The sequence below is a fragment of the Anopheles stephensi genome, chromosome 3 (genome assembly GCF_013141755.1).
Source record: "Anopheles stephensi strain Indian chromosome 3, UCI_ANSTEP_V1.0, whole genome shotgun sequence".
Classification (NCBI taxonomy): Eukaryota; Metazoa; Arthropoda; class Insecta; order Diptera; family Culicidae; genus Anopheles; species Anopheles stephensi.
The window spans coordinates 47,054,502-47,080,525 of NC_050203.1; the positions used below are offsets into that span (position 1 = coordinate 47,054,502).

Here is a 26,024-nt window from a genome sequence, read left to right on the forward strand (position 1 = left end):
TATCACTTCAAAGCCACCAAAAACACGCAATCCACAACCGAGCAAACCGAAAGTACAAGAAGCTATGAGGGTAAATATTTGTAAACAATACCTCCACCAATACCTTCTACCATTCCACAACCATTTCTTCTCCACCTCACCACGGAACAAAAACGTCAAGTCGCGAAATGTCAAATTGCTCTATATAATTCTACCTCCTAAATCTATATACCTTGGGTGATACGTATATTTTTTTATTATGCGTACAAAAGCCAACGAGAGAGGAGTGTGCTGTGTGTTGTGCGCTAGAAGCTCGTACGGAAGTTTCGGCTTTTGAAAGAAAAAGTTGTGTAGTAAAAATGCTGCTCTGAAACCCTTTGCATCGGCCTTGTGTGTGTGTGAGTAATAAACAGGGTAATATTGCGAAACTGGTTAAATGTTTTAGTCTGGCGTATTTTTGTTTGAAAATAGCGTCGCGTGTGTGGCAAAGCATAGGTGTTGTGAAATGTAGTGGTTATTTTAAATGAACGATTTTCCAAATCGTATGGAAGAAAAAAGATCTCCATCAATTGTGAAATTCACTGTTTGTTTGGCTTGTGTACAAAGGATGTGCGTTATCCCTGAAACAAAGTGTCGAAGGAAACGGGATGTGCTAGAAAGAAACAAGAAGCATCAATGGTTGCTTTGCGCGAAAGGGGTGGCTTCTGTTGTTGGTTGAATGGAGTAGGTCATTGTTTTGCACGACCTCTTTTTTTTTCGTAGTTCTGCTCGTGTGTTATAGATAAAAGCAAGCAAGGGAGAAAAAGGATAAAGGAGGATTTTGTACGTGGTCGCAAATGTGAACGTGCGCGCGTGTAAGTGTGCGAGAGTGTGTGGAACGGTGAACAATGTTTGAATCATTCCATTACAGTCGATTTGAATGAAGGCTAATTCCAGTGACGCAAACGCTTTATTATCTGTAAGGAAACTTTCGGTTCAAAATGTTCAGTGCACAAATTGCAAATCAGTGCTAGGTGAATGTAACGAAGTACAGCTAAAGGTTGGGTGAAAGCAGCGGAAAATAGCGACAGTGACGACCGCGGCGTCGATGGTTAAGTTCCGTTGGATGACCTGGTTGGTAGCGTTGCCATAGCAACGCCGAGTGCACGCATCCATGGGCTACGTTGTTGTTTTTTTTTCTGTAGAGCGCAACCGGATCTTACGAATACGATTTAGAGCGTAGTTTTTCGTGGAACTTGTTTTTTTTTTGTGCCTGAGCCTTCTCTGGACGATTATACGAGAGAATCAAGATAAATGGTGACGTAGTAATTAAATGTTTTGTTATAAAGCTTTTGGTGCTAGAATATCTGTGAAAATAGTGAGACAACATTATTGGAAAACGCATGCATTTGCTGTTGGTCAAGTGTGGTTTGTTGCGATAAAATGCGAAGACGAGACAATCCCGTCCCCGAGTTGCAAGAATTAAAGTAAGACAGATAAGATAACGGGCGACGAGGTATTGCAGTTTTTTCCCCTCTCTTTCCTGCCATCGGGCACTATCAGCAAGTGTACTATCATCGTCCGTCGTCGTCATACCACCATTATCTAAAGGTGGTTGCGCCACCACCGTCACTCTGCGCAGCGCGAATACGCGAAACGTAGGCATCCTCGACCTTTCCATGTACCGCTGGTGCTGTGTTGTGAAATTCAGGAATTCCGGGATTGCTATCAATCGATACTTGTAGCTAGTCACGTTTAAGAAAGGGTGTAATGTACGGAATTAAATATTTCAACAATCGCGTACACTCGACTGACCGGCCTCAAGTAGTGTAAAATTTCCATACTTACCTTCTTCTTTCTGGTTTCTTCTACATTCAGCTGCACCGCCGGTCAACATTTTGGAATCATTGATACGCCACGAAACTACCCACTACCCCCGTCTTCGAGTGCTTTGTATAGCCCAGAGTTTTCCGTCAGAGTGCCATTGAAAGTGGTGGTGTAAATCGTGGTCACATCGTTCGTTTCCTAGGAGATATTCTAAACACAATGTGTTTACTATAACGTGTGCCGTGACGTGTTCCCGCTCTGTCTGTGATATCGCGGTGTGTTGTTGGTTAATGCTTGAAGGTCTGAGGCCTCACTAACAAGCTGTTACGATTATATTGTTCCGTGTCGTGTGCGAAAATGTGTGTATAAAGTGCGTTCGTCGATGTGTCCGGGACCATTGCCATTCATGCTCGTGTAACATTGTGTGTGATGGATGTGTAAAGCGAGGTAGCGAAACTGTTTTTAATTTCATCAAAATGGATCACCACCAGCATGAGTCATCGTCCGTCGTTGTGGCTCTGAAGCAGACCAGCTAAGTCTCTGCAAATCACACAAGTTACATCTCCAGCGTGGAGACGCTGCCTGCTGTGCTTGCGAATGTGCTGAGCAGCACGGTATCACCATCGTTCCTGATTTTGTGTAAATTAACGTAATTTCTAAGTGTTGAAAATAGTTTTAAAAGTTTTTAATTCTAAGTAAGTTTTGTTTTAATATCCTCAACACTAAGTGCGTCACCGTGTTGTCACGCGAGATATCATCTATTTCAAGTGTACTACAAAGAGAAGCTTGTTGCTGTTTGAATCGGCTCTGTCTGCAGCTTTGTGGTGTGCACTTTAACAACCTTCACACGTGGTTGATAATGAGTTCACTGAATACTACGAGTACGGTTAACGTTTCGCCGCCGGTTTCGGTAGTGCACCTCAACGATTTACTACCCCGCCTGAACAAGCCCGACGATGAGCAGGTAGGCGGCGCGGTCGGCTATGCACCGGTTATTGGCAATGTGGTGCCTGATGGTACCGCAATGGTTGCCGCCGGCACTACAGTACCAAGTTCGTCTCCCGAGGTAGTCCAGGCAGCGCCAGACACTGGTTCAACTGCCGCGATGGATAGCAGTAGCACATCCTTTATCGCCAACTCTAACCTGGCCATATTGAACCGTATGCTTTCCGCTCATATGGGGTCCGGTGGAAATGGTATCGAACTGGGACGGAATGGCGGCAGCGGTGGTACCTCCAGCAGCAGTACAAGCACCAGCAACAAAAAGTGTCCCTATCATCGCCAATGTTCGAGCCATCATCACCATTTGCATCGGCATCAGCAGCACCAGGTCCTTGGAAGTTCGTCCGCAGGTGGACCGCTTCGAACCAGGTATGACGGTGGCTCGGCGAGCAGCAGCAGCAACAACGGCGGTTCGCCATCCGCTTCATACCCGTTGCGGGATGCCATCTCGACGAACGTTACGCCGCCACCGTTAAATGCTGTTATTCTTGTCGACCGATACCTGCTGATGGAACCGGTCGAAGGAAATAATCTGTACCGGTGCTACGACATCAAATCGCACGTGGAGCTTGTGTGCAAGGTAGGTGTAGAATTAGTTACCTGGCAGTCCTACATTTGGACACAGGAGTACTACCCGTAATGTGTTTCAATTAGCTTCAATAAAGTGGATCTATCTGCTGTTATCTGCGCCAAATGCGAAATTGGCCATTAAAAGCACGCATATCGTAATTACGACAGGCAGCTAAATGGTTTAATGTATAACGGCGTCATTTGTCTTAATAGGAATTTAATTAAACTCTACTCTTGGCGCGAATAGCACACAAGCTGGCAAAAGAACGTTACCATCGCTTACCAGGAAGTTTAGGTTTGTGAAACAAAAACAAACAGATTTTTACGCCGATGAATCATTCGTCGTTACGTAGCATTCTACTGCGTCACTTTGGTAAATGCGTAAGTCGTAGCCTACCTTATCTGCGTGTGTTTCTAATTTTGGAAAGTGCTCCGATAAGAGTAATGTTTGTACAAATCACAAATAAGAAAACGGGATAACAAATATGATACCAACAACAATCCTTCGTTCCTCGTACATACTCATACGTTTCATGCATTGCTAATAAATGAACTTCCATTGCAGATTGCAAATAATCCGTGTTCTAACCTGCTGACGGCGCACTTTCGTCTAGACGGACATCGACACGTCAACTCGCTGCACAAAGTCATACAAGGCAACAATCAAACCTATCTGCTGTACAGCCCTTCGGAGGTTAGTGTGAGAATTTTCGGTGCTTGGAAGATTGATTTTTGCATAAGCCTAAAAAACCTTTCTGGTTCTCTCCCTACATCAGGGCGATCTACATTCGTACGTGCGAGTGCGAAAACGTCTACGCGAACCGGAAGCTCGGCGATTGTGTCGGCAAATGTGCGAAGTAGTAAAAAGTTGCCACGAGCAAGGCATTGTCTTGCGTGATCTCAAGTTGCGGAAGTTTGTATTTGCGGACCGTGAAAGGTAAGTAAACAACAGTATGTAGCGAATTCCGTGTTGACCGAGGACAAACCTGGGTTGGAATTGGTAGAGGATGGTAGAAACAGCGCTCTTGTTTGTGGGCTTGGATGTTCCATAATTGGGGCGAACAGGTTATCTACCCAACCTGATACACCTTGCTGAACTAAGAAGACGATGAAAATTGAATCGAAAAGAAGGTCTTTACGAGACATCACATGCAGCACGGGCTAGAACTGCCAAGAGAGGGGACAAGATTTTGTTTCGTTGCCTTCGTAGGTGGACAATCTGATGGGTATCTGGTTACCACTTTTGGAAATTCGGAGATTTCCAACCAGTTTTCTGCCAAAGCTTGCACCATGATGTCAGCCATGAGCCAGAAGCATGAGCCAGAAGCAACAAGTAATCGGTGTTGCGAATAATGCGTTCTTGGTGATAGAATTTTTTATATTTTTTATAGTGAAACACAGAATTTGTTAGACACCAGACATCATAGCCATACGATACCGTTTGTGCTGTGCCCTGGAACCGATCCATTGTTGTAGTCAGTTTCTCTCTCGCACAACTAGTTATTGAACCAGGCGACATGTTTGCATAGATCGTTTAAACGTGCAGCGGACAATTTGCCGCGCAGAGTGTGTTTAAACATGAGCAAAAACAATTCTCACGTTAGCGAAACCACCCACGCCATGCGTCCGTTTCGCAATGCCGTTAAGAGATTACACTTATCAAAGCGAACACATTAATCTAGTTCCGTTTGGTTTGCGGTTGGATGTAATTTCGTCTATCGAGTCTGCTGAGGTTGGCATTTTGTATCAGAATCGCCACCGACCGAATCAAACGAACGGCGGCAGCATAATTATATCGTGTGTAGTTATGCTTCGCCCAGAGCCAGATGAAGGTTATGGGAGCTTTTCAAGCAGTGATGCAAAATGTAAGACCCGCTCTCCGGAACTTCCTGCAGCCTAAAGTGTGTCAATCACGCGCATGGTTGCCGTGGGCCTCGATAGGATCATAATTGCTGGGTAACAAAGGAGAGGGCTTTCGGTACGTTTGAATGCGCGAACTAACTTAGATCGGGCAAGAGGTATGCCACTGTTTATGATTTTATTGTTGTGGCGGATTGTTTGCGTAGCATTGCAACCAACCACCCGGTGGCTTACACGGCGATGGAGTTGGCCAATAAAATTAGTGTCTACTTAGTGCGGTTATGGCCGTACGAGAATGAAACGCTCTGGCTTTTCAAAAACTTGTTTCTAACGAATCTTAGGACTGAATCAATCTTTTTTTTTTTTGTACAATTTTTTGTTGTAAAATTTGTGAAAACTAACGCGTTTATAATTATTACTAAATTGCACTGAATTTGACAGCTGTGTTCCATTTTGTTTGAAGTGACTGTAAAATTAACTCAAAAAAACAACAAAAATCCTATATAAAGCCAATATAACTATCAAAGCACTGCTACACAATTTTCTCCATCAACAATTGTGTTCTTACCTGCACGAAGGGTCCAAGGTGCCAGTGTTGCCCTCGATTAAACATGCTCTCGACCACAACGTTTATCACACATCGCTAAGGGGGTCTTGATGGTTTTACGGACAGCAACACGCGACCTAGACCGTCGATTTGCTGTTTTCAAACCGGCAGATTTTCCATCGGACCGTAGAAGGAAACTGAAGCAGAGATCGCTGCTTCGGGTTTCTTCTTTGACCAATTAAAAAGTTAGGGCTGTGCGCACGAAAGGTGCAGGGCGAGCAAGTCTTCGTCACGATTCCAGTTCCTGTGCAAAAGCGTGTCCACTGTGTAAGAAAGCCGGGAGGTTCGGGTGAAGAAAATTCGCATAAAATTTGCCGCTGCCACGTGTTGCATATCTATCGGTATGTGCGCAATTTTTATTGTGCGCGTGTCGGAGAAGAAGAGTACAGGCTTGACGCGGCATTACAACAGACCATTATAGCAGGCAGGGGACCGAATTTTCCGTTCACCCTGCTCCTAACTGACGCCGGAGAATCAAGTCAGTATTTCGGTTCTTGAGCACGTGTCGACCGTAGTGTAATGTATGCTACACGCGTGCCGAACCCCGATATTCATTCCTTCGCTAGACCGTGAAAGGTCATCATCATTGTGCTCGTCGTTGTAATAGGGAGCTGCCGTCCTCGAACAATATGGGAAAATCTAGTGGAGCAAAGAATAATATTCGTTTCTTCGCAGTGAAATCCTGGTGCATTGTAAGTTTCTAGAGAGCTAGAGAGGGTTTCACATTCCTGGGCAAATTTCAATGGTGCCGCCGCTTACCGTCCTTGCTCTAGCAGCTTGATCTGTTCTGACGAGTGTTTGACGAGCAGAGCGCAGAGCGCAGCTATTTACCACCAGTTGGCAAATTGTAGACCTCCACTGGTACCTCTTTCGGTGGGTAGTAAACTGGAACAACGAAACCTTGAAAACTATGGTTCAATGAGTAGCCTTTACACGGACAGACCAGACCGGCCACCGATGAGAGAGCGTCATGTTGGTTCGTTCTCTCCCCTATGTTTGGTCCCCGCGGTTTGTCCTGTCTTCTTCGCTCCGTTTTAACCACGGTGACGCTGGTACTGTCCAGGTGGGTCCGTGCCTTGGGTGCGGCATGCTAGCGGCGGCGGACATACGGCTTTTTTACTCTTGTTTTCTTTTTTTTTGCGCTACTCACTTTTCCCACCCAACGCAACGCAATATGCTATGTGTAGTTCGATGCTGCTGGGGTTTTGGGCGCTTGGGGCCCTGAATGTGCATTGCCTTTAGCCATATGCTCTATGACCTCAATATACGACCACAATATAAGCATTGCAGCGAACACACCATCATAATTGGAGAGGAAAAGGTAAACGTGTAAGGGATGGGAAATCGAGAGGAAATAGAGTTGCAATCGTAATGGAAATCATGTTTCAAGGCAAATGGTGGCGGCCGAAAAGCATGGCGCGAACACGAGGTGTGGCGTCCGAAAATCAGAGCACGTGGATTGAGTGCTTTACTTATCGATAGCAAACTGACCGTTATTTGTACGGCACTTGAGGATGCTGCAACGACTAGCCGTTTGAATGTGTTTTTTAAAAGAAAATGAAGCATTATTTAAATAAAATTTTAACTAGTCTAGTTTATACAGACTAAGAAAACGAGAAACATGGTTATGTTACTGGATGATGAGGTGTTGCATGTAGTTAAAAATTAAGACACAAACGATATTATTTTGACGATCGTTTTAGCGAGTGAGAAGATCAATCGTGCAGTGAATGGAGTAGAACAGGGACAAAAATAACCGGTTGAAACAGGCTAGCACGTGTTGCAACGTGACATTGGATGCGCGGTGTAGCGGTTTCGCCGTCGCGGACGATCGTCAAAGTTATCGCAATGCCAATAGAGGAGACCCCACCGAGCAAATGGGCAGTCTCCGCTGCCCGCCTAGCTGACAGCAGCCAGCTCCAACGCACAACCACAACCAAGCGCTGCCAGTGCCGCTGGTGTGTTGTGCCACGACGCGAAAACGTACAACCGCTTCGGATGTGTGACCACTACCATGCTGGCGTTCGACACGATGTACACAGTGTTTGAATGTGCCGGTGTGTTGGAGTATTCCGAGGTCAATTGCATTACTACTTACCCAATGGGTGGGACAGTAGGTGGAGGCAGGTGCTAGATCGACGATTGGGTGGCATTCAACATAATCTTCTCACCTAACACCGAACGCCGAGCTGACTGAACGTCGCGAGCATGTAGTTGTGTTTGGCTCAGCCGTAATATTGCTCCGTACGATCAAAAACAGACGAAGGATTGAGCAAGGAAGCACGCCGGTCTACGAAATCGAAGAAAAAAAAAGAGACAGAGAGTGGGACGCAATCGCGACACGAAGGTAAACCGACATCTCGCAATTCTCTCAAATAATGGAAGTTGATCTTTACCGTCGAAACATGCGAAACAAACCAACAAGTCTGCGCAGCAAATGGGTGGCGTAAAAGGCACGACACAGTGTTGTCGCGCTGACGGTCTACGCAGCATCTGCTGTTACATTTAGGCACGTGGAGGCCGGCACTGCATCCGATAGGCCAACAATAGTGCGTTGAGGTTTTGAAGTGAGGACAAGATTATCCTACTCCAGCAGATTGTAAAGCCTGAGTGGTTGGAGCACACTCAGCGCTGTTGATTCTTCTACCTCGTAGCAATGCGGGTGGCGCTACTGATTGTGTGCTACCGCACATTTGTGTTCGTGCTGGTTGATGCTGTTGCACAACATCCAGAACCGCTTGGTGCGCCGACGTCGATAACTGACCTTCGTAGCGGCGGTTGTTTCGACCGGCTATGCTGCTATGCTGTGCAGTAAGAAGAGCGCGTTGCTCAGGTAGCGGCCAAAGTGTACTAATTAGTACCCTTGAATAAATTAGGTTTAACAAGCGTATACTGCGGCGCTCAAAGCAATGACAACGAAGTCGATATCATATAAAGCTGGGGCAGGACGGGAGAAGGAGGTAGTTCAGAAGGACAAACCCCGTCTGTATGATGCAATTTCGATGGATTTAAACAACAAATGATTTTCCCATGGAAAGGTGTTCAATGTTTATTTACATATAGACACACACACACATACAAAAAGGCACAGACTCAACTTTGGCCAAAGTTGTTAGCACCTGCCTAATTATATTGACATTTGGTATTGGTGAAAGAATCGAATGAATGTTGCTGCTGCTGCTGCTGTGGCTATAAATATGTAGCGCTATTCTAATGATCAAATTAATTTTGTATAAAAAAAAAACGAGTGGTAATTTTGCTGGCTCGGGTGTCCTCACATATGGCAACAGATAACTGTGCGTATTCAAAAGAGACTACGATAAAGCCGAACTGAGAGAAACTTTCTGTCATGTTGTGCAACATGTACTGGATCGTTAATTTGCGTAACAAATTCTCGAAATTAAAATAGTATAGTAAATCCTACGTGCGTATTCGTGAAAGCGAAGATCATCGAACACTTATTAGTAGATATATCTTCATATACTGTATGACTCGTTGGCGCCGTATGCCTGCAATATGCCTCGCGCATCTTACCTTCATCGGTAGCATCTTCTTCCAAATAAGCGTTTGCTAAGAGAACAAGGCACATAGAGAGACAGCAGGGAGAGAGAGGAATGGTTGGATGCGGTGGTAAATTTCATCTTCCGCTGAAGACTGATTTTATGATCGTACACCACTGCTGTGGCTGTTCGGAGGTTTCGATTTGAAGGTCTCGAGCCAGTTACGACGGGGCGGTATTTGCCGAGTGACAACGGGGGCGAGGTACGTTTGACCGAGATCAAGACCACAGAAAAGGCCTTTCGTCTGATGTTTGTCCACACCATCACTGGCTGGTTGCAGCGGTGGGGCAACCATTCAAGTAGAAGTTGCAATTGGTTAAGTCTTCCAACCGCACTCTCGGCACACGGCGATGCCTCCGAGACATTGAAGAAGAACGATTGAAGACAACAATTGCAGCTGTAGACTAGCGATACTGTTAGTGTGTAAGGAGAAGGAGGAGAAGGAGGAAAAGAAGGTACGGCATCACGGAGGAGAGAGCGGCATGGCCATGACCAAGATTTTGTTCAGACCGCCAAAAGTCAATCTGCGTGGTTGTAGTTCACCGGCCAGCGGAGTATGAACCGCCACCGCCGCATGTCGTGGCAGCGATCTGCATCTAATGCTTTTGTCTTCGTCATAGTGGGAGATGTCGAATGGTTTAGCTTTTTCTCAAACAGAGGAGCAAGCCAGAACCTTGAGTACGGTTCGGTTGCATGGCTGGCATGGTGGTTTGGGGAAACAGTGCATTTTGCAACAACCCAGCACAATTGGATTGGCATTGAAACTGCCTCATCATTATCCATTCTTGTATTTTAAACCCCACAGTCTAGCAAACATTTAACAACAGCTGGACTAAGTTCATCGATAACATGTTCTATGTCGTAGAAGCGATCCTTGATACCATTGCATCGTTTTGTTGCTTTTGGACATTATGATCATAGTGTTAAGCTTTGTTTTCAATGCTCCATATATGTTTGGTGTAGCATCTAATTGTATTTGCTGATAGAGGAGCACTTCTCGTTGGACTTTGCGTACCAACGAGTGTCCCACCGATGAGTATTATTTATTAGATTAACAGCAATTAGTTCGTACTCATTACCTCATCTACTAAGTGAATAAAGTCTAGTCCATGAATCGTACAGCAAGCGAAGTAAGGCGACCAATCCACAGGTGCAGAGGAGGTGAGGTTGAGGTTGGTTGACAGCGCGATCGCGAAAGGGCAGTGTCGATTCCAAATTGAATTAAAGTGAGAGAAAAAATGTGGTGAAATAAAGTAAAATTAGATAAGCTTAATTCAATAAGCATAAATTTAATAAGGAGAACACAAACTCTCTCTCTCTCTTCCCCCTCATTGGCTACCGATATGCTAGTGTGTGTGTTGATGCGTGTGTGTAATCGATCTGTTAAAGGCTAAGTCGCTCTGTTTGTGGTTCGCAAATTTTAACGTTAATTGAATCGGAATTCGTGCCATCGAGCGCAATTAACGACTGTCAGTGTATGACTAGCGACGCTTATTTGATTATAGAAAATAACGTAACGCAACAATATGTCTCAACAGCGATATAAATAGCCCATCATGTTGTGCTCTTGCGTTATGAAACAATGGTCTGAAAATAAGAGAATTAATTCAGTTAGCTCTTGCTTTATGAAGGGTTTCGAATGGTAATGCTTGACGAGCGTTTGAGCATTAGAATGCCTGGGGAACATTTTTGACGAAAGTCTGTCACATGTTCACACGATCTCAATCATTGATCAATTTATTTCTCTGACACTTCATTTTAAGGCACCCCAAGTGATTTGAACTCTTCGGCATTCTCTACATCAGCTGGAGTCTCCATAATACTGTGGCATATGATAATGATTTTTTTTATCGATTGTTTCTCTTTGTACCAGAGACATCGAAAAGCAGATGCACTTAGAGAAAGTACATTGCTCGGTGTTAATCTCTTTACGAAAGATAATAGTAATGATTTTACGCATATAGTCATAGTTTATAGCAGCAAACGGAATCCGTGGGAAAAAGGACAACTAATACAATTCCCTGTACAAAAAAAAAACACTTTCCTTTTAATGGCTTTAGTGAAGCAATAAAAATTACCCACTTCTCAAGTATGTATTCGAATTGTGTACATTCTTTATAAAAAATGTTTCCTTTGTGATCCGTTGGCGACTGATTGTTGGAATCGGAACTGAACGATTTATGCCAGCCAACAAAGCCTCAGAACTGTCGCAGATGTTGAATGTTCCAGTGAAGAAAATACCTCAACTTCGGATCGCAAGGTTTTGGTCTGGCGTGGTGCTGCCTTAATGCACCCGGCGTGTCCTGCAAGAAGAACTACAAGTCTCGTCTGGTGCATCATTGCACTTGGTGTACAATACGTTGCCAGTTTTGAATTGTATGTGTTCTGTAGCGTATGTTCCACACAGTTGGATAAAGAAAGATGAAGGTGTGCATTATCGAGCCACAGACATATGCATGCCGATTCCCATGAATCCGGTGGCATGATGCACATTCGGCAGCAGAGTGTATAAATTTAGGAACAGTTTCCTTTGGATTTTTCTATGCTTTTATGTCTACGTCTGAAACGTTTCTTACCTGTGGTACGTTTTTCGAGGTCAGAGATGGTCCCTAGCACCTTTATTTTACCTTTTTTTCTATTTGAACAAGGTACGGTTGCCGTACGAAGAAACATCAAGGATTATTACCGTTTACCTAGGAACTACCCAGAAATAGAGAAAGGGCAATGCGTACCCTCACACATATTGCCATTTGCGCTCTGCAGCAATATTGCCGCTCGCTTTGAACGCTTGATTCCTGACCTATTCCATATGTTGCTGGTAGGATCATGTGCATGCAAGAGGAGGATGTAAATGTTGAGGGAGGTATGCTCTGGGAATTGTTTTTCTTCTCCGTTTATGCGCATCAGCCGCTCGATTCCTTTTTTGGATTCCAGGACACGGTTGACTAAGTGATCCGATGCAGCGCTCTCGGCTATATTGAAGATCTAGACGAAAGCGGAATGCGGGTGACAAAGGCCTCAACAAGCTTCATACAACATATCTGCCGTTGTTTGATGCTAGGTTTGATCGAGTTTCACACAGACCCGTTGCGATCGTCTACCTAAAACGCATCGGAGGATCCTGCAAGCTTACCTGTGGCTTGCGTTGGTGTGAACGTAAAAGGGACTGTTTTTGGAGAAGATTTCATCCCAACCCAAATAACGTTCAGAGAACAGTGGAAACGGAGAAACGTGATGGTAGCTTAGGATGCTTTCAAGCATGGCATTCAATTGGTGCACGTTGGACAGATGTTTAGGATCTGCTATGGAATTGCTTGTGGGCTCGAAGTGGAAAGGACTCGGTGCTCAAAGCAGGAAGCAGGATCATAAAGAGGTAAAGTAGATCAATCGATTACGTTGAGCTTCTGAGCTGACCCAGCAAACACGGACACACGGAAGGAAGGTTCATAAACGTTACATTCTGTTGGATCATATAAACTTCGTAAAGTTGAATGAAACGATATATGGGTATATATAATTCGCGCACATCTACTATCACGTTTACCAAGCAAGCCCGTTTTTTCGATGACTTTCTCGTGATGCTTATGCGAATACGAATGCAGCGAATCGTAATGGACACTCGTAGCTTTTCGCTTGTCAGAGGTGTAATTGCATAACTCACGGTGTAAACGCTATCACTTGCTTCTCTTCCAGTTGCACTTGCATTTCATCACTGGTTAGTAAAAGTGTAGTTTTCACCTGGCGAAGCAGGGCGTGCTCCGACTCTAAAAAGGGGCCTTTGCGTTATACATTCACTTCCCTGTTGTGGTTGTGCAGTGCGCCTGGGTGGCGCTGTTGAACGGGAAATAATTCCAAGTGCGTTTCGAGTCATGTGTGGCCGTCGTTTGAAATATGTAACGCACTCCGACTGAGAATAGTGATTCGTGTTTTTCTTTTTCTCTCACCCGTTTGTACGTTTTTATTCGCTTCGTATGCAGCCCAAACGATCGTTTGATCGGGTGTGGGTTTTTGTGTATGCTCACCTAACAGCTGCTTGCTGTGCGATCGCCGTAAGGTGGTTGAGCTATTGCTTAACAAACGCAATTGATTATTAAACGCCTTGCTGCCGGGTACGCACATAGCTATGGCGGCCTTTCTCCCGTGCCAAATACACTTCTTCCTGGAAGCTTTGAAGTCGTTCAAATCAGAAAAGTGGCAATTACAGGAAAAATATTTTCGAAAAAGAATGAACGATGACATTACTGTACAACTAGAACAAATTTTTAACGTCCGTTTGAGAAACTATTGGAAAGCTGTTAAGAGATGCAGGAATATATGATCACATTCCACGCACATTACGGATGCACCGTACCGTTGATGATGCAGTTCAACGTGAAGTTCTTTCATTCGAAACAATCTCTCTCGACCAGGTGAGGTCAAAGAGGGCGACTATATTGTGCAACAGTTTTTGCTCCATTCAATCACAGGCAATGTATAGAAAAACTCACTCTCTCTCTTTCTGGGAACCTTCCCGATTTCCCATTGAAGAGGAAAGGCCACAAAGGGCCAAAAAACTTTAAGACGGAGAGGAACCCGGACATAATAGAGCCTGCTTACGATGATGGTTGGTCGGCCAAACGTGCCGTAACTTTCTCAGGTTTTCCACTGAAACCCAAAGACAAGTACAAAGACGAAGTTTGCTTGGAGGTAATAATTTTCTACGCCGTGGTACGCTTCCTTCTCCCATGCCTCGACAACTACGATTTTTCGCAATTGCATATTTTCGTTTTGCTTTGAATGTACAAGCTCTGGCAGGATTTTCTTCTCTACCTTTTGATCTCCATTCTTCGCTATCGCGTTTGTTGGATCGCTGGGTAGTGGGTAGTGCAGAGTTACCGGGCTAGACACAAGCCGTAACGGTACGGAAGCGAAATCACATCGAGGAATGTCTGAACGGTCATTAGTGTGCGGCGGGAAAGAAGGAATGAAGCAAAGGCGGATGAAAATTCAGATAATGAACAGGAAATCAATGGGTTCCGGGATACACGTAACATGTTTTCAAATGTCTTCCGAGTGTGGTGTTCCAAGAGGAACAGGAAGCGCATTTGTGTGTGACTCTCTGTCTGTTACTCTTGCGATAAAGTAAATGAAGAAAACGATAAGAAATGCTAATAGATCACCATGTATTGCGGGCTGTTTGTATTTATTGAAGAAAAGCAAAATCATAACCGATCATAGTTTGTGGCCGTTTGTACGTGTGTACTAAAGCAAGAAGGTGCCAGCATACTTCCAAGCAGTTGCAAATCACACCTCACGAGCCAGTAGTAGCGCCAACGGCCATAAATAGCTGATACATTCACCCATGTCAAACTGCGTCGAGACGCGGCCCAGCCGCCAACACCTACATATATGCGTATATATATATATCTCTCTGTCTCTCCGTTCAGTACTTGGACCGTCTGTCAATAACCTTTAGTGACTTTAGCAGCAGGCGTGTTGGTTGCAAAAATGGCATCTTGCTCGTAATGACCACGATCAGGGTTTTATTCGCGATCGAGACGCGTAGCGCAATGTGTCCACCCAGTACCAATGGTGGAAGTATGCATGATCGCGAAGCTCGTTACAGCTGTATTCGACATGTTTCTTTGTCCACTCCCTGCTGGTATGTACATCGGCTAGGCAGAGCAGTCTCAGTCAAAAGAATATCGTATCAATTATCTGCATATCAGTAAGTGTAATGTTCCATTATTATTATTATTATTTACTACTTAATGGAACAACCTTTTTATATACTATTAGGGTACAACGTTTAAATTGCTCACAAGAGTGAACGGAACAAAACAAACGTTATAGTTTAAACTGTTTGGACGTATGGCTCCAAGAGCTGATCATTGATCAATATTACAAAAGCAGAACGTGTTGAGTAATGGCTCCTATACCTGTGACTGTTCGCATCTCATCTGTCCCATCTAACAGTACTATTTTTACCCGTGTGTTTTTTTTTGTATTCAAATGTACACATGCCATGTTGCACCATACATTTGTGAGACGGGAGAGCGTGTTTGAACTTGAGAGCTTGTGAGGTTATTTCGCTAAGCCGACTCGCGCTGACGATCGCACCGTGAAAGCCGGCCGCCTATGCTCAACCGTCCAAACACACCTAGACGTGGCGATAGGCGATCGTACGAGCGTACGCAGCTGGTACTATAAACGTATACAGAGTTGGCATTTTGCTCGTTCGGCAAGCGTAATGGAATGTTATTCGAGCATTTAGCAATATTTAGCGGATTGCACCGGAGCATAAGTAGTTTCGTGAAACGGGGCCCCAAGACACCGGAGAGACGTTGGGCGTTTAAAGCCACGCGTTGGGAATATCTACATTTCACCAACACAGAAGCGAAGATCGCACAATATGCTATCTATTTAAAGTAATCGATTTGGCCATGCCATCTTCGCGTACGCTAGACTTTCTTTCGCGTATTCATGTTCTAAGAGTGCAGGATTGCAACACTCTCTCCGCATACACACCGACCGACGACGACTCCCCTTGCTGGCGAAATGATCGAGCTCGTAGCATCATCTACCCGCCCCAAAACCTCCTCCAGGTCTCGTTGGAAAGCTAGCGGGACGCGGCTCAAGTATAAATCACAACTTGAAGAAAAAAAAACGGTCCACAGCTATACGACAGTCGGGGCTGGCCCGCCGTAGTACTTCATAGATAGTTGCTCGTACTCTCGTAGCGGCGAACGTGTATGGCTCGTGTTCTTTCGGTTGGACCTTTTCACGTGCACATTGCATTAGCATGATGCAATGCTAATATACGTTGGTGCACTCCAACACCGCTCCGCGCGCACACACACACACACACACTGGCCGGGTGCTCCGATGACGCACTCAGAAACACGGACCAAAGAGACGTCGCAGTCGACCATGTGGAGTAGTAGCGCGCGCGCGCTGTTGGTGGTGTAGAATTGCGTTATTCGAATTTGGCTGAATGGTAACGCGCGAAGTAGCACGCGGATTTGGGAGTCTCGTTTGTGTATGCTCCTCTGGCGTAAAATGTTTGTGTCCCTTTGCAATCACCCTTTCGCTGCTCCCGTTCATACCGTGCGGGGTTAGAAACTTACGAAATGTATCTGAGGAACCTCCACCACGCCAACCGTTTTTGGGGTGGCAAAAGAGCCCCAGTCTAATTCGTTGGTGCGGCGCACATGAGATCAACATGATCGGTCGGAGGTGTGTCTGTTGACATTTTTTTTCTCTATTGCTCGTTTTACGTACATTTCAACCCGACCGACCGAGATTGGCTCTCGTGTTCGTTGGTAACTAGTCTTCAACCCATTTAGTTGTTGAATGCAGTAATGTGAAGAATGTGAAGCGTTTATCTTTTCGTGAAAAAAGATAAAACTATTCCACGAAATTTCATTAATGATAAAAAAGTACTACTATTGTACAATATACAGTTCCAAGTACAAAAATTTGTCATATTTTCATCAGATTACGCCACCAGCCGGTCGGTGTTGTGAAATTCGTAGAACAGCCAATTTTAACCGACTCAGTACGCTGACTAGCTAGGTAGCTCTCGACCTTGAATCTTTTGTCCATATCGTGCCCTGGGCAGGGGCATATCTCTCAACCGCCTTAAACCTAATGGCAAAGTATATTTCCTAAGGAAGTGTGTGATCCCGCATAAAAGTCGGTTCCTGTGCGCCGACTGCTGGCGGCTGTGCTAGCCTGGCTGCAGGATGTTGTAATGCAAGTTGTAGTGTGAGTAATAGTTTATTTGATTCATTTCATGATGTTGCGAAACGTGGCGCGCGCTGTTTTGCACTCGTCGCATGTACTGCTGCGCCGACTATCTCGTCCCTGCGCTCCCTGGCTGGCGCTCGATCGAACACCTCAACAAAACGGGTGGTGTGGAGATTTTTACGAAACCACATTCGGATTCAACCTTTTCTGCGGGGAAGCAGGATGAAGCGCAAAACCGCCGAGCATATACACAAAACTCGATCGCGCTTGTAAAGGACTGTCCGTGCGCTCGCCGCACCACGATTGACGACAGCGTTCCGGCGATTTTACAACAACGCCCAAGCTAAATTCGTCGCGTGGTTGGTTGCGCGCTGGCTGGCGATTTATAATCATCCCGAGTTTGTCGCACGTTACAGTAAAACGGGACGTGGTGAACGGCGGGATGGCGTGGCAGTGATTTTGGTTGCTGGTGCGATTGCTCAAATTTGCATCATTTTTATTATATTGCACGAGAAATGGTTGAGGCGAAGGGTGGTGGGAGGGGTTTATTTGTTGGTTAAATGTGTTGGTTTTCGTTGCTTTCCCGGTTTTCATATTTTATCATTGCTTTACCATGGATGGGCCCATAGGTCACGTGAAGGTGTAAAGCAGGCAAAAATGGCAACTCGAGCGAGTAACTGCATTTTTCGAAAGGAGAGTTTCCATCATAATGTTATCGCCGAGAGAAAATAGAAATTATAAATATGTTATTGAATCAGTTAACAAGATAACTACCCTACTTGCTATGAGCATAATTTTGTCTGACATGTGTTTTTTGTTAAATAAAAAAGATCGACTTCTTCGCATATATATTCATTAACCTCGCCGGATGTTCGCAAAGCATTGTTCTTCGCAGGGATCAATTGCTGGGTCACTGGGAAATTCTGTTAGATCATGTGTGCAAGCGCTGCTGTAAAGGAAGATAGCTACCATCACACGCATTGCCGGCGACCTCCGATTGTTGCTTTTCAAGGGGAAACTTGGAAAGGAAGATCCGCTCGATGGCTATCAGTAGGCGGAGAGCGCGAGGGTGATTAAGCGTAAAGGTGACGACGCGTGACGCGCCTCGCGAAGAAGTTGTAGAAACCGCGTTCGGCGGCCACACGGTGGAAGCTCATTTACATGACAACAATCCGATGTTTCACCTTCGGCCAAACCAGTACGGCCGGCAATGGGCACCGGATATATTCGGCTGGTTGGCCCGGCGCACCGGCCGCGTGCGGTGCGGTTTTAGTGCAGCAACACAACCGAAGAAGGTGCTGCACTTACAGCTGAAGAGAGCGAATGAGACCGCACGATACTACCAGGCTGGCCGGTGGTGATGGAGGGGGCTCTAACCATGGTTGGAAAACAGCCGCGTGAAAAGAGAGACGCGATATACACATTTTTTTTCTAGCAGTGGTAATGAAAATTTCAGTGTGAAACACAAAGCTGTGGCGCTGCCTGGAGGACACTACCATGGCGACGCGCGGCAGTGGCCATCGGGCATTAGATGACGAAACCGATGATCGTCCGCTTGTTCAGGGGCAAAGACACTATTCCGTTGACGAAAAGAGAAGCAACAAAATGCTAAAAAGCTGCCGTCGTCGCCCCTACAAGAACCGATCACACGCCACACCGTATGGGTGCTTCTGTCATACGCTACAGTCGATGAGTAAAATCTCGGTCGGAATTATGAACAACAGATAACCCGTGCACCAGATCATGTTTAAGTCTGGCAAATGCTGTTCGAGGTGAAAGTATGAAAAGGTTTTTGAAGGGAAAGCTTCCAATGCGACTTATAGAAGCTGTCCAAAAATTCCGGTCACCAAGTGCAACGCGCGGCATTAATGTTGCACCACCCCAAGCACGTGAACGCGGTGATACTCGGGCGCTGGTGCTGGTGGTGGTGGTGGTGGTGGTGGTGGTGGAGTGGTGTAATGGAGAAACATCATGCGCCCCCTTTAACCCTGAGGGCCAAGGTAACGGTCGTGAAATTGTTATTTGCACAATACGCCGCGGTGTAGAGCGTTTTTGCAATCGTTTGCAAGGATATCGAGCAGACGATCATTGTAACTGTAAACTTTTTAAGTTTAGCATATTTTTTTTTTGCTGGCCAAGTAGAGCGACGATCTTGATACACGCAGCATGGTCAATCATCGCACAGTTTCTCGGTGCGTGCAAGAGGCGAGCCCACAAGAGGGAATCTTTTAGATGTTAAAATTTAAATAGTATGCCATTTGCCCTTCAGGGAGGTCTGCTCTGGGTTAATTAGCAGCTCATTATAGGGGAGGTCGATTTTGCTATCCTGGAACTATTTGCAACGCAGATCAAAGACAATATATCATCAACAAAACCTCATTTGCTAATTGAGTTCCCTTGGTCTAATTGGTCTTCCTTTGTCTTTGCAGGACGCAATTAAAACTGGAATCACTGGAGGATGCCGTCGTACTGGACGATCCGGCCGAGGATCTGCTGCAGGACAAACGGGGCTGTCCCGCCTACGTGTCGCCGGAAATCCTGCGCGTCAATACAACGTACTCGGGCAAGGCAGCCGACATGTGGTCGCTAGGCGTAATACTCTACACGATGCTGGTCGGAAGGTACGGCACAACAACACACCTTAAAAATGCGGAAGTGCCTAATGGGCATACGAATAATTTGGGTCTAGGGGGAAACAAGGAAGCGGCGCATTCTATTATTGATTCATTATGTATGATCAAAGCAGGTGCCCGCGTACGTGGTGCTGTTTTAATTTGATCGTACAATTGATTGAGTTCGATGAACGATCTAACGTGTGAAAAGGTTTTGTTTCCGCTGCCTCATCGGATCGGTACGGAACAGCCAGCCAGCAAGCAAGCGTATCATCATTGCATGCATTGTTGTTTGTTTTGACCGTTTTGCGAGATTCCAGTCTAATCACTCGCCTCTACCCTGATAAGCTACATCATGAGTTTGTACAGTATGTGGCAAACGAAACCGAATGCTTCTTGTTGTTACCCATATAGCATCAACGTGATTGTTCGAGTTTGTGTTGGTTGGTTCTCTATGCCCCATACGCACTCACAACAATGACTGATGTTCCAGTTCATCGATGCTCATTGCATTCCTGAATCACAAACCCTACTACTGAATGCATTCCGTGCGAAAGCCAGCACACCGTAGCGAAAGCCGACGATGACGATGGTGATGATGGTCCCGCCGACCTGCACACAAGTCTTAACCTGCCCAAACACGATTGTATAAACGCGTTTGCTGTGCGGTGACGCGTTGATGACTCCCCGGGGGAACTATGTCACTCGTCGTGAACTTTCGAAACGATCGTTTCCGTGGTTTTCATTATCATCGACTTAACAGTTTATGGCCGCGCAGTGTTGGCGAGTGCCGGAATCACGTCGAAACATGCTCGTTTGTGTTTCTGTTACTCAGCACTCAGCATAAGCGTGCCTCGACGCGACGTAAATTGATTCGAGCTCACACGATAGAATTGTTGTGCTGCAGAGTGCGAAAGGTGCCAAATACCGTAACATTCCGAATTCTTACACGAACGAGTGTGCGTATGTGTGTCTTTCTTTGTGGTATCGGCATTCGTACATCTCGGTCGTAACGGAGACTGTACGCGCAGGTTCCTGATCTACGTCATCATGATACTACGCCCTGACATCAGTCGCTGGCCCGATGAGAATGAGCATAATTTGGCGATTCGGTGAGGATTATTTACAGCAGAAGAGTTGTGCTTTTGTCGTTACTCATTCTACTGGTGATGCAATCTTTCAGTATAAGGTGATGTTTGCATGACTCATTGGACAAGGCATTTTGTTGAGCTGCTTGCTTTATTATACACAGAACATATGCCTACAACGCATCTTTTCAAAAAGAACGGACACTACTTTTTGACTGTTATAGTAGAATCATATATCGTAAAGATTATGTTTTGGTTGCATATTGTCGTACAGCGTTTGATGATGTGCAACGGTAGCGTTTGCTGTGCGTAATCTCGTAATACCCAGGCATAATCGCTAACGGTGGAAGTACCGCAGCAAAAGAAACACTTGTATTTTTTTGCCACTCTTGTAAGAATACGGAACGCGTCTCAACTGCCCAAAGGGCAATACCCGACGCCAGGCGTAGTAGTAAGCAAGACGAAGGATGCACAGAAGAACACAAAACAAAACACGCAACGGTCAAGCAAAGGCGGCCATATTTCCTGGCAAGATGTTGAAGCAAAAGCAAAAGCGAACTGGCCGAGAAGCGTGGACGTGAAGAATCGGACAAAAAAAAAAAAATGAAGCCTTTAGCTGGGTAAAGGATAGAAACGCCTGGGCCAAGCCAAGACAGTCAGCCAGCCAGCCACTACACGCAGGATACGATCAAACAAAAGGAGTGAAGAATAACTTCTCGGCAGCAGGTGCACACGCGACCACATTTTGTTTTTGGCTTTAATTTGCGTGCTCCTATATACATTCACACACGCACGCACACGGCACAGGAACCGGCCGCATCTTGCCGGACATCCTCTGTGTTTGCTTCTTTGCTTTGTTGATGGTGTCCAGCGTTTTGGATTAAGCTGCATTAGAAGAACGAGTTGGATGGATTGTGCAAGATTCGCTGTAGAAAAGTTTGCATGGAGAGTTGCTTCAAAAGCGGAAACTCTGAGGAGCGAACGGTCTCTCTAGACGAGCATTTCTTTAATCAAGTGGAACAAAAATGTGTCACGGGAATAGATATATCCAGCTGGGATTATTAAGAACGAAGCCGTTAAAAACTATCTCCTATTCGGTGGAAATAACCGCCATGCCCGTGCCATAGTGTCGTCGAGTTCAAAGTTAACCTTGCAACATAATCAAACACTGATATCACATTGAATGTGGCTACACTCCGGTTAACGATCGATCGCGATCATATCACAGCTGTCACCGAATGACCCTGAAACGGCTTGTGGCAAGCTGTACAAAGAACGAATTTGAGCAGCATTCGGTCTTATGTGTAGAGAAAACAGATAGTCAAATTAATGTCTCAACTGATAGCCAGTTGCTAAGGACAGCGCAGTTTTATCTATCAAACAGGGTTTTTTTTACACAATACAAAATGGCCTCCAATATCTTCCACAATCCTTGATGCGCGGAGATGGGCGTGGAACGAAGATAATACTGTTCACTGTTAAATCCCAGAACAACTTAACCCAATCATGCGTGTACAGCCACGCATCAACGGGCTAGCAGATAAGCATCTGCGTGCATTTGTACATGCGCTCTCTGCCTGAATGTTCGCATGTCGTGCACAGGGACGCGGGTTTAGGACAAAAAAAAGTGGCAGGAAATATGAAATGAAATGCACTGATCGAAGAGAACCCGTAAAAAAACAAGCAGATGTGTTTCTTTTCTTCGATCTTTGGCCGTGTGTGCCTTTTTTCCATTTCCTACTTTGCCTGTGTTATCCTCTGGCCGTGCAGCAGCAGCAGCAGCAGCATGGCCGATAGTAGGTAGCTGCGACCACCGCCACCACCACACCAAAATACCGAGGCAAGGATATTAAACAAGAGCGTTGCTTTTGGTCTATCGGTGTGTGTTGCCGGTTGTGGTACTTTCGATGGCGTCGCCCAGTACGTCCGATGAGCCTCGCGGGGCCAGAACAAGGAACGGAGGAAAAAGGACAACATAATGATGAAACACATGTTGCTTGCCAGTTTCCTGTCGCTGCCAAAGGATATGTAGCCGGCTGTGTAGTGTATTATCCTCGCCGGACGGACCAACGGCCGTGTTGCACCGTACTCTATCCCGGGCCCGAGCGTAAGGATGTGAAAGAGCAAAGAAAAGGAGAAAAACAATAAAAAAGCCTCGCCTGAAGCGCAACCGCTGGCGGGTGGAACTCCGCACCAGTCCTCGAGAGCGAGCAATAGCATTTGAGCCGAGAAGGCAGCCTTGCTTTTGGCAGTGGAAGATGCTTCACTACGATACGCACAGGTTCCCACACCACCGCTACTGTCAAAAAAGGTCTCTTCGGAGGGCTCGAACAAAAAAGATACAGATGCACACGATCACAGCGCCTACAAGACCCTTTTCCTTTCGCTCACGCTTTGCCACGGATGACGCTGAGATGAATGGAGAGAAAATTATGCTTTTCTCTGATTGCCACTTCTTTCATTTCGGGGCTTTTTTCCGGGATTTCGGTTCATCTGGCTGCGATGAAACACCCGAGCTCTCCTCGTTCGGAAACTGCAATTATGTTAGTCCACCTGCCGTCTGTTAGATTGTTCTTATGAGCGCATGCATTATGCAGCTCTCCGTTTTCCAACGATTTCGCTCAACTCTGAGGTTCATGTGCTAACCGACCCGTTTGATGCTACGATGTTTTTAACGGTTTGCGTTTAAATTTTTAATCTTGGGGTAACCGATACAGTACTGGAAAACAAGTCGACAGTCAAACAAGAATTATTTAAAACTGATATCATCTTCTTCTTTGCTTATTTCCAGGTACCCATTTAATGATTCGGAACATGCATCACTGTTTGCAAAAATTAGCCGCGGTCAGTTCACCGTACCGGAGTGCCTGTCGTCGAAGGCCCGATGCATGATACGTGCACTGCTACGACGGGATCCGGAAGAACGTATCGCCTCGGAAGACGTACTTCACCATCCATGGTTGCTGCACGACGACAGTAAAGATCATGCCTATGGGCTGCACGCCGCTAGCCGTGCCAGCACTAGTAGCGCTGCCCTAGACGATCACTGCGTGCCGGAGTGGTATGACCCGTCGGACGTTGGCGCTTCGTCAGCGTCATCCTCGCGCATGCATTACTCCACCACTGGGGACGTTTTCGATAACTAGGGGCGGCCATGGATGGATGAAGGCGAGTGGCAGAGTGGCAGCGAGATCAGTTCTTCCTAAAGCACAATGTGTTGCTAACCATTACCAAGCCTGGATCAACTTCAAAGCAAATGCTCCAGGATTCACGGATTGCGCTGTGATTTGTTGATTTGTAAGAGCGATAGAGGAGGGGGAGCAAGCAGCAGGTGGTGTTGCTGTACGCCCGATAACGGTGGCAAGGGGCGAGGAAACTGCTAGCAGCAACTATTGGCATGCGACTTATGTGGTGGTGTGAAAAGGGAAAACGGTGTACAGGACAAACGAAAAACAAAACATTAATTAATTCTAGCGCGTGAATCGAACTGGTTGGTAATCAGACAATTGGCTGGACTAAACTTACTGTGTAAAAGTAGCTCCACCGCACTCGATTCCCCTAGATAGAAGATGTTCGTACAAATTACAGATAGTAGTTAACCCTGGTCCTTTTTTGTACCAATGCATCGCTCGCGTGGGGCCAATTATTTATGCCCAAAACCCGCAATTGACGTTGCGTTTGGATCCAACGTCCATTAGTTTGTTAATCCCGGCCCTTAAGCCCTTAAGGAATGAAATGGAGGTTTTTTACACTCTCTGTTGCGCGCGTACAACTTAAGGCGATTGTTAATTTATTAAAATCTTTACTTTGCCCTTCCGCTCAAATGTATCGCGCACTAGTGCAATTGAGATATGATGCAAACGAGACCTTTTTGCTGTGAACGCCGGTTGGGTTGTGTTAGCTTTTCAATCGATTTTTATCTTCATTTTAAACATTTTTTTTACTGAACTATTTGGCTCCCTTCGCCCGTGTACAGTTGTGCTAGATAATGATTGCCAATCGCCCATTGCCGATGGTAGCAATGCACTGCAATGCATCAAGAGCCATCGTTTGTTTTCTTTTTTCTTACCTTTTTTGCACTAGTTTTTATCTTCAGTTATCCTGGAGCGTGTTTTTTGTGCTCATAAGTGTGCGTGTACAGCTGCGCAATCTGTTACTGCGCAACATTCACTCAACAACGCTTTGTTTTACACCGGTTAAGATTATTTTTACACAAAAAACACAAAATGCCAACAAAGAGTGGGCGAAGAAAGTGAGAGATATATTCTGTAGATGTATAACAACGCGTCGGAAGGAACGCTTAGCTATTACGACGAACGAGATTTTGCAATTTAAACAATACTACAAAGCTTCCAAACGAAGAGAAACCATTTTTTATGTCTGCCACCTTACATACCTATTAGTTATGAAATATCTTCCCAACAACCGACGAGGTTAGTGTAGAGAGATGTGTGAGGGTTAGCTGCCCATACATTCAAATCCATACATTCAGAGCAAGGCGCTTTTTCTTAAAGTTCTTTTAAATTTCGGTAAACCAATCCGTTCCGCTTCTGTTCTGTTGGAAAGCGTTTCGTTTAAACTCCACCACTACAACAGTGAACAGAGCTGTGTATAGTAAAACGTAAGGAAGCAATACAGGAATTCCGAAAAATGCGCGAAGCAAACGTTGGATGTGTTTAGTTTAGCAATAAATGAAATTTGTTAAAAATAATACAATGAAACGAATGTCATTCGAAGCATGAAAGAAACAGCCAATAACTTCAACAAACAAACCGTCCCAATCGCAGCCGGAGCGGCTCGTCTGGTGAGCATGTCATGTCATGAAGAACTCAACCCGTAAAATCTTTTCGGGCCGGCAACAGAGAAGGAGGAAGTGCAATAGGCACAAATCCCCAAGTCTTAGAAGATGACGGCAGACGTCAGCTGATCTGTACCCACTAGGGAGAGATTCCGCCATATACTCTCCGCCTCTGAGGGATGTACTCTGTCTAAAACAGATGAAACCCTATTAATCGCGTATCGAGAGGAAGATGCCGACAACAGTCTTTGGTCCAGTATGTATAACAGGACAATGGAGAAACCGTTACAGTGATGAGCTGCACGGTTATCTCACCATTGTGCAACGAATCAGTTGTGGGTCAAGATCCACGAGCGAAATGGCAGTCAGGGGCCTCATCCCTGACCGACGAGGCCCCGAGCGGCCGCTCCTTCC

At 45.6% G+C, this 26,024-nt stretch overlaps 1 protein-coding gene across 5 annotated transcripts; it reads left to right on the top strand.

The window, feature by feature from the left end:
* The first annotated feature begins 223 nt into the window (after positions 1-223).
* LOC118513310 (tribbles homolog 2) lies at positions 224-25,523 on the top strand. Of its 5 annotated transcripts, none has more exons than XM_036058893.1 (6): positions 224-377; positions 1,837-3,367; positions 3,923-4,051; positions 4,134-4,294; positions 19,542-19,733; positions 23,604-25,523. In XM_036058893.1, the coding sequence occupies exons 2-6, from the start codon at positions 2,645-2,647 to the stop codon at positions 23,956-23,958; spliced, it is 1,560 nt and encodes a 519-aa protein (XP_035914786.1). In that variant the 5' UTR covers positions 224-377; positions 1,837-2,644; the 3' UTR covers positions 23,959-25,523. The 5 variants fall into 5 exon arrangements, with proteins under 5 accessions (XP_035914786.1, XP_035914787.1, XP_035914789.1 ...); XM_036058894.1 differs by having other exon boundaries at positions 229-393; XM_036058896.1 differs by lacking the exon at positions 224-377 and adding an exon at positions 684-702.
* The last annotated feature ends 501 nt before the right edge of the window (positions 25,524-26,024 follow it).

Coding starts and splice junctions, on each gene's coding strand:
- LOC118513310 (XM_036058893.1), top strand. CDS start 2,645: ATGAGTTCACTGAATACTACGAGTACGGTTAACGTTTCGCCGCCGGTT. Junction 3,368..3,922: donor ACGTGGAGCTTGTGTGCAAG/GTAGGTGTAGAA, acceptor CTTCCATTGCAG/ATTGCAAATAATCCGTGTTC. Junction 4,052..4,133: donor TGCTGTACAGCCCTTCGGAG/GTTAGTGTGAGA, acceptor TCCCTACATCAG/GGCGATCTACATTCGTACGT.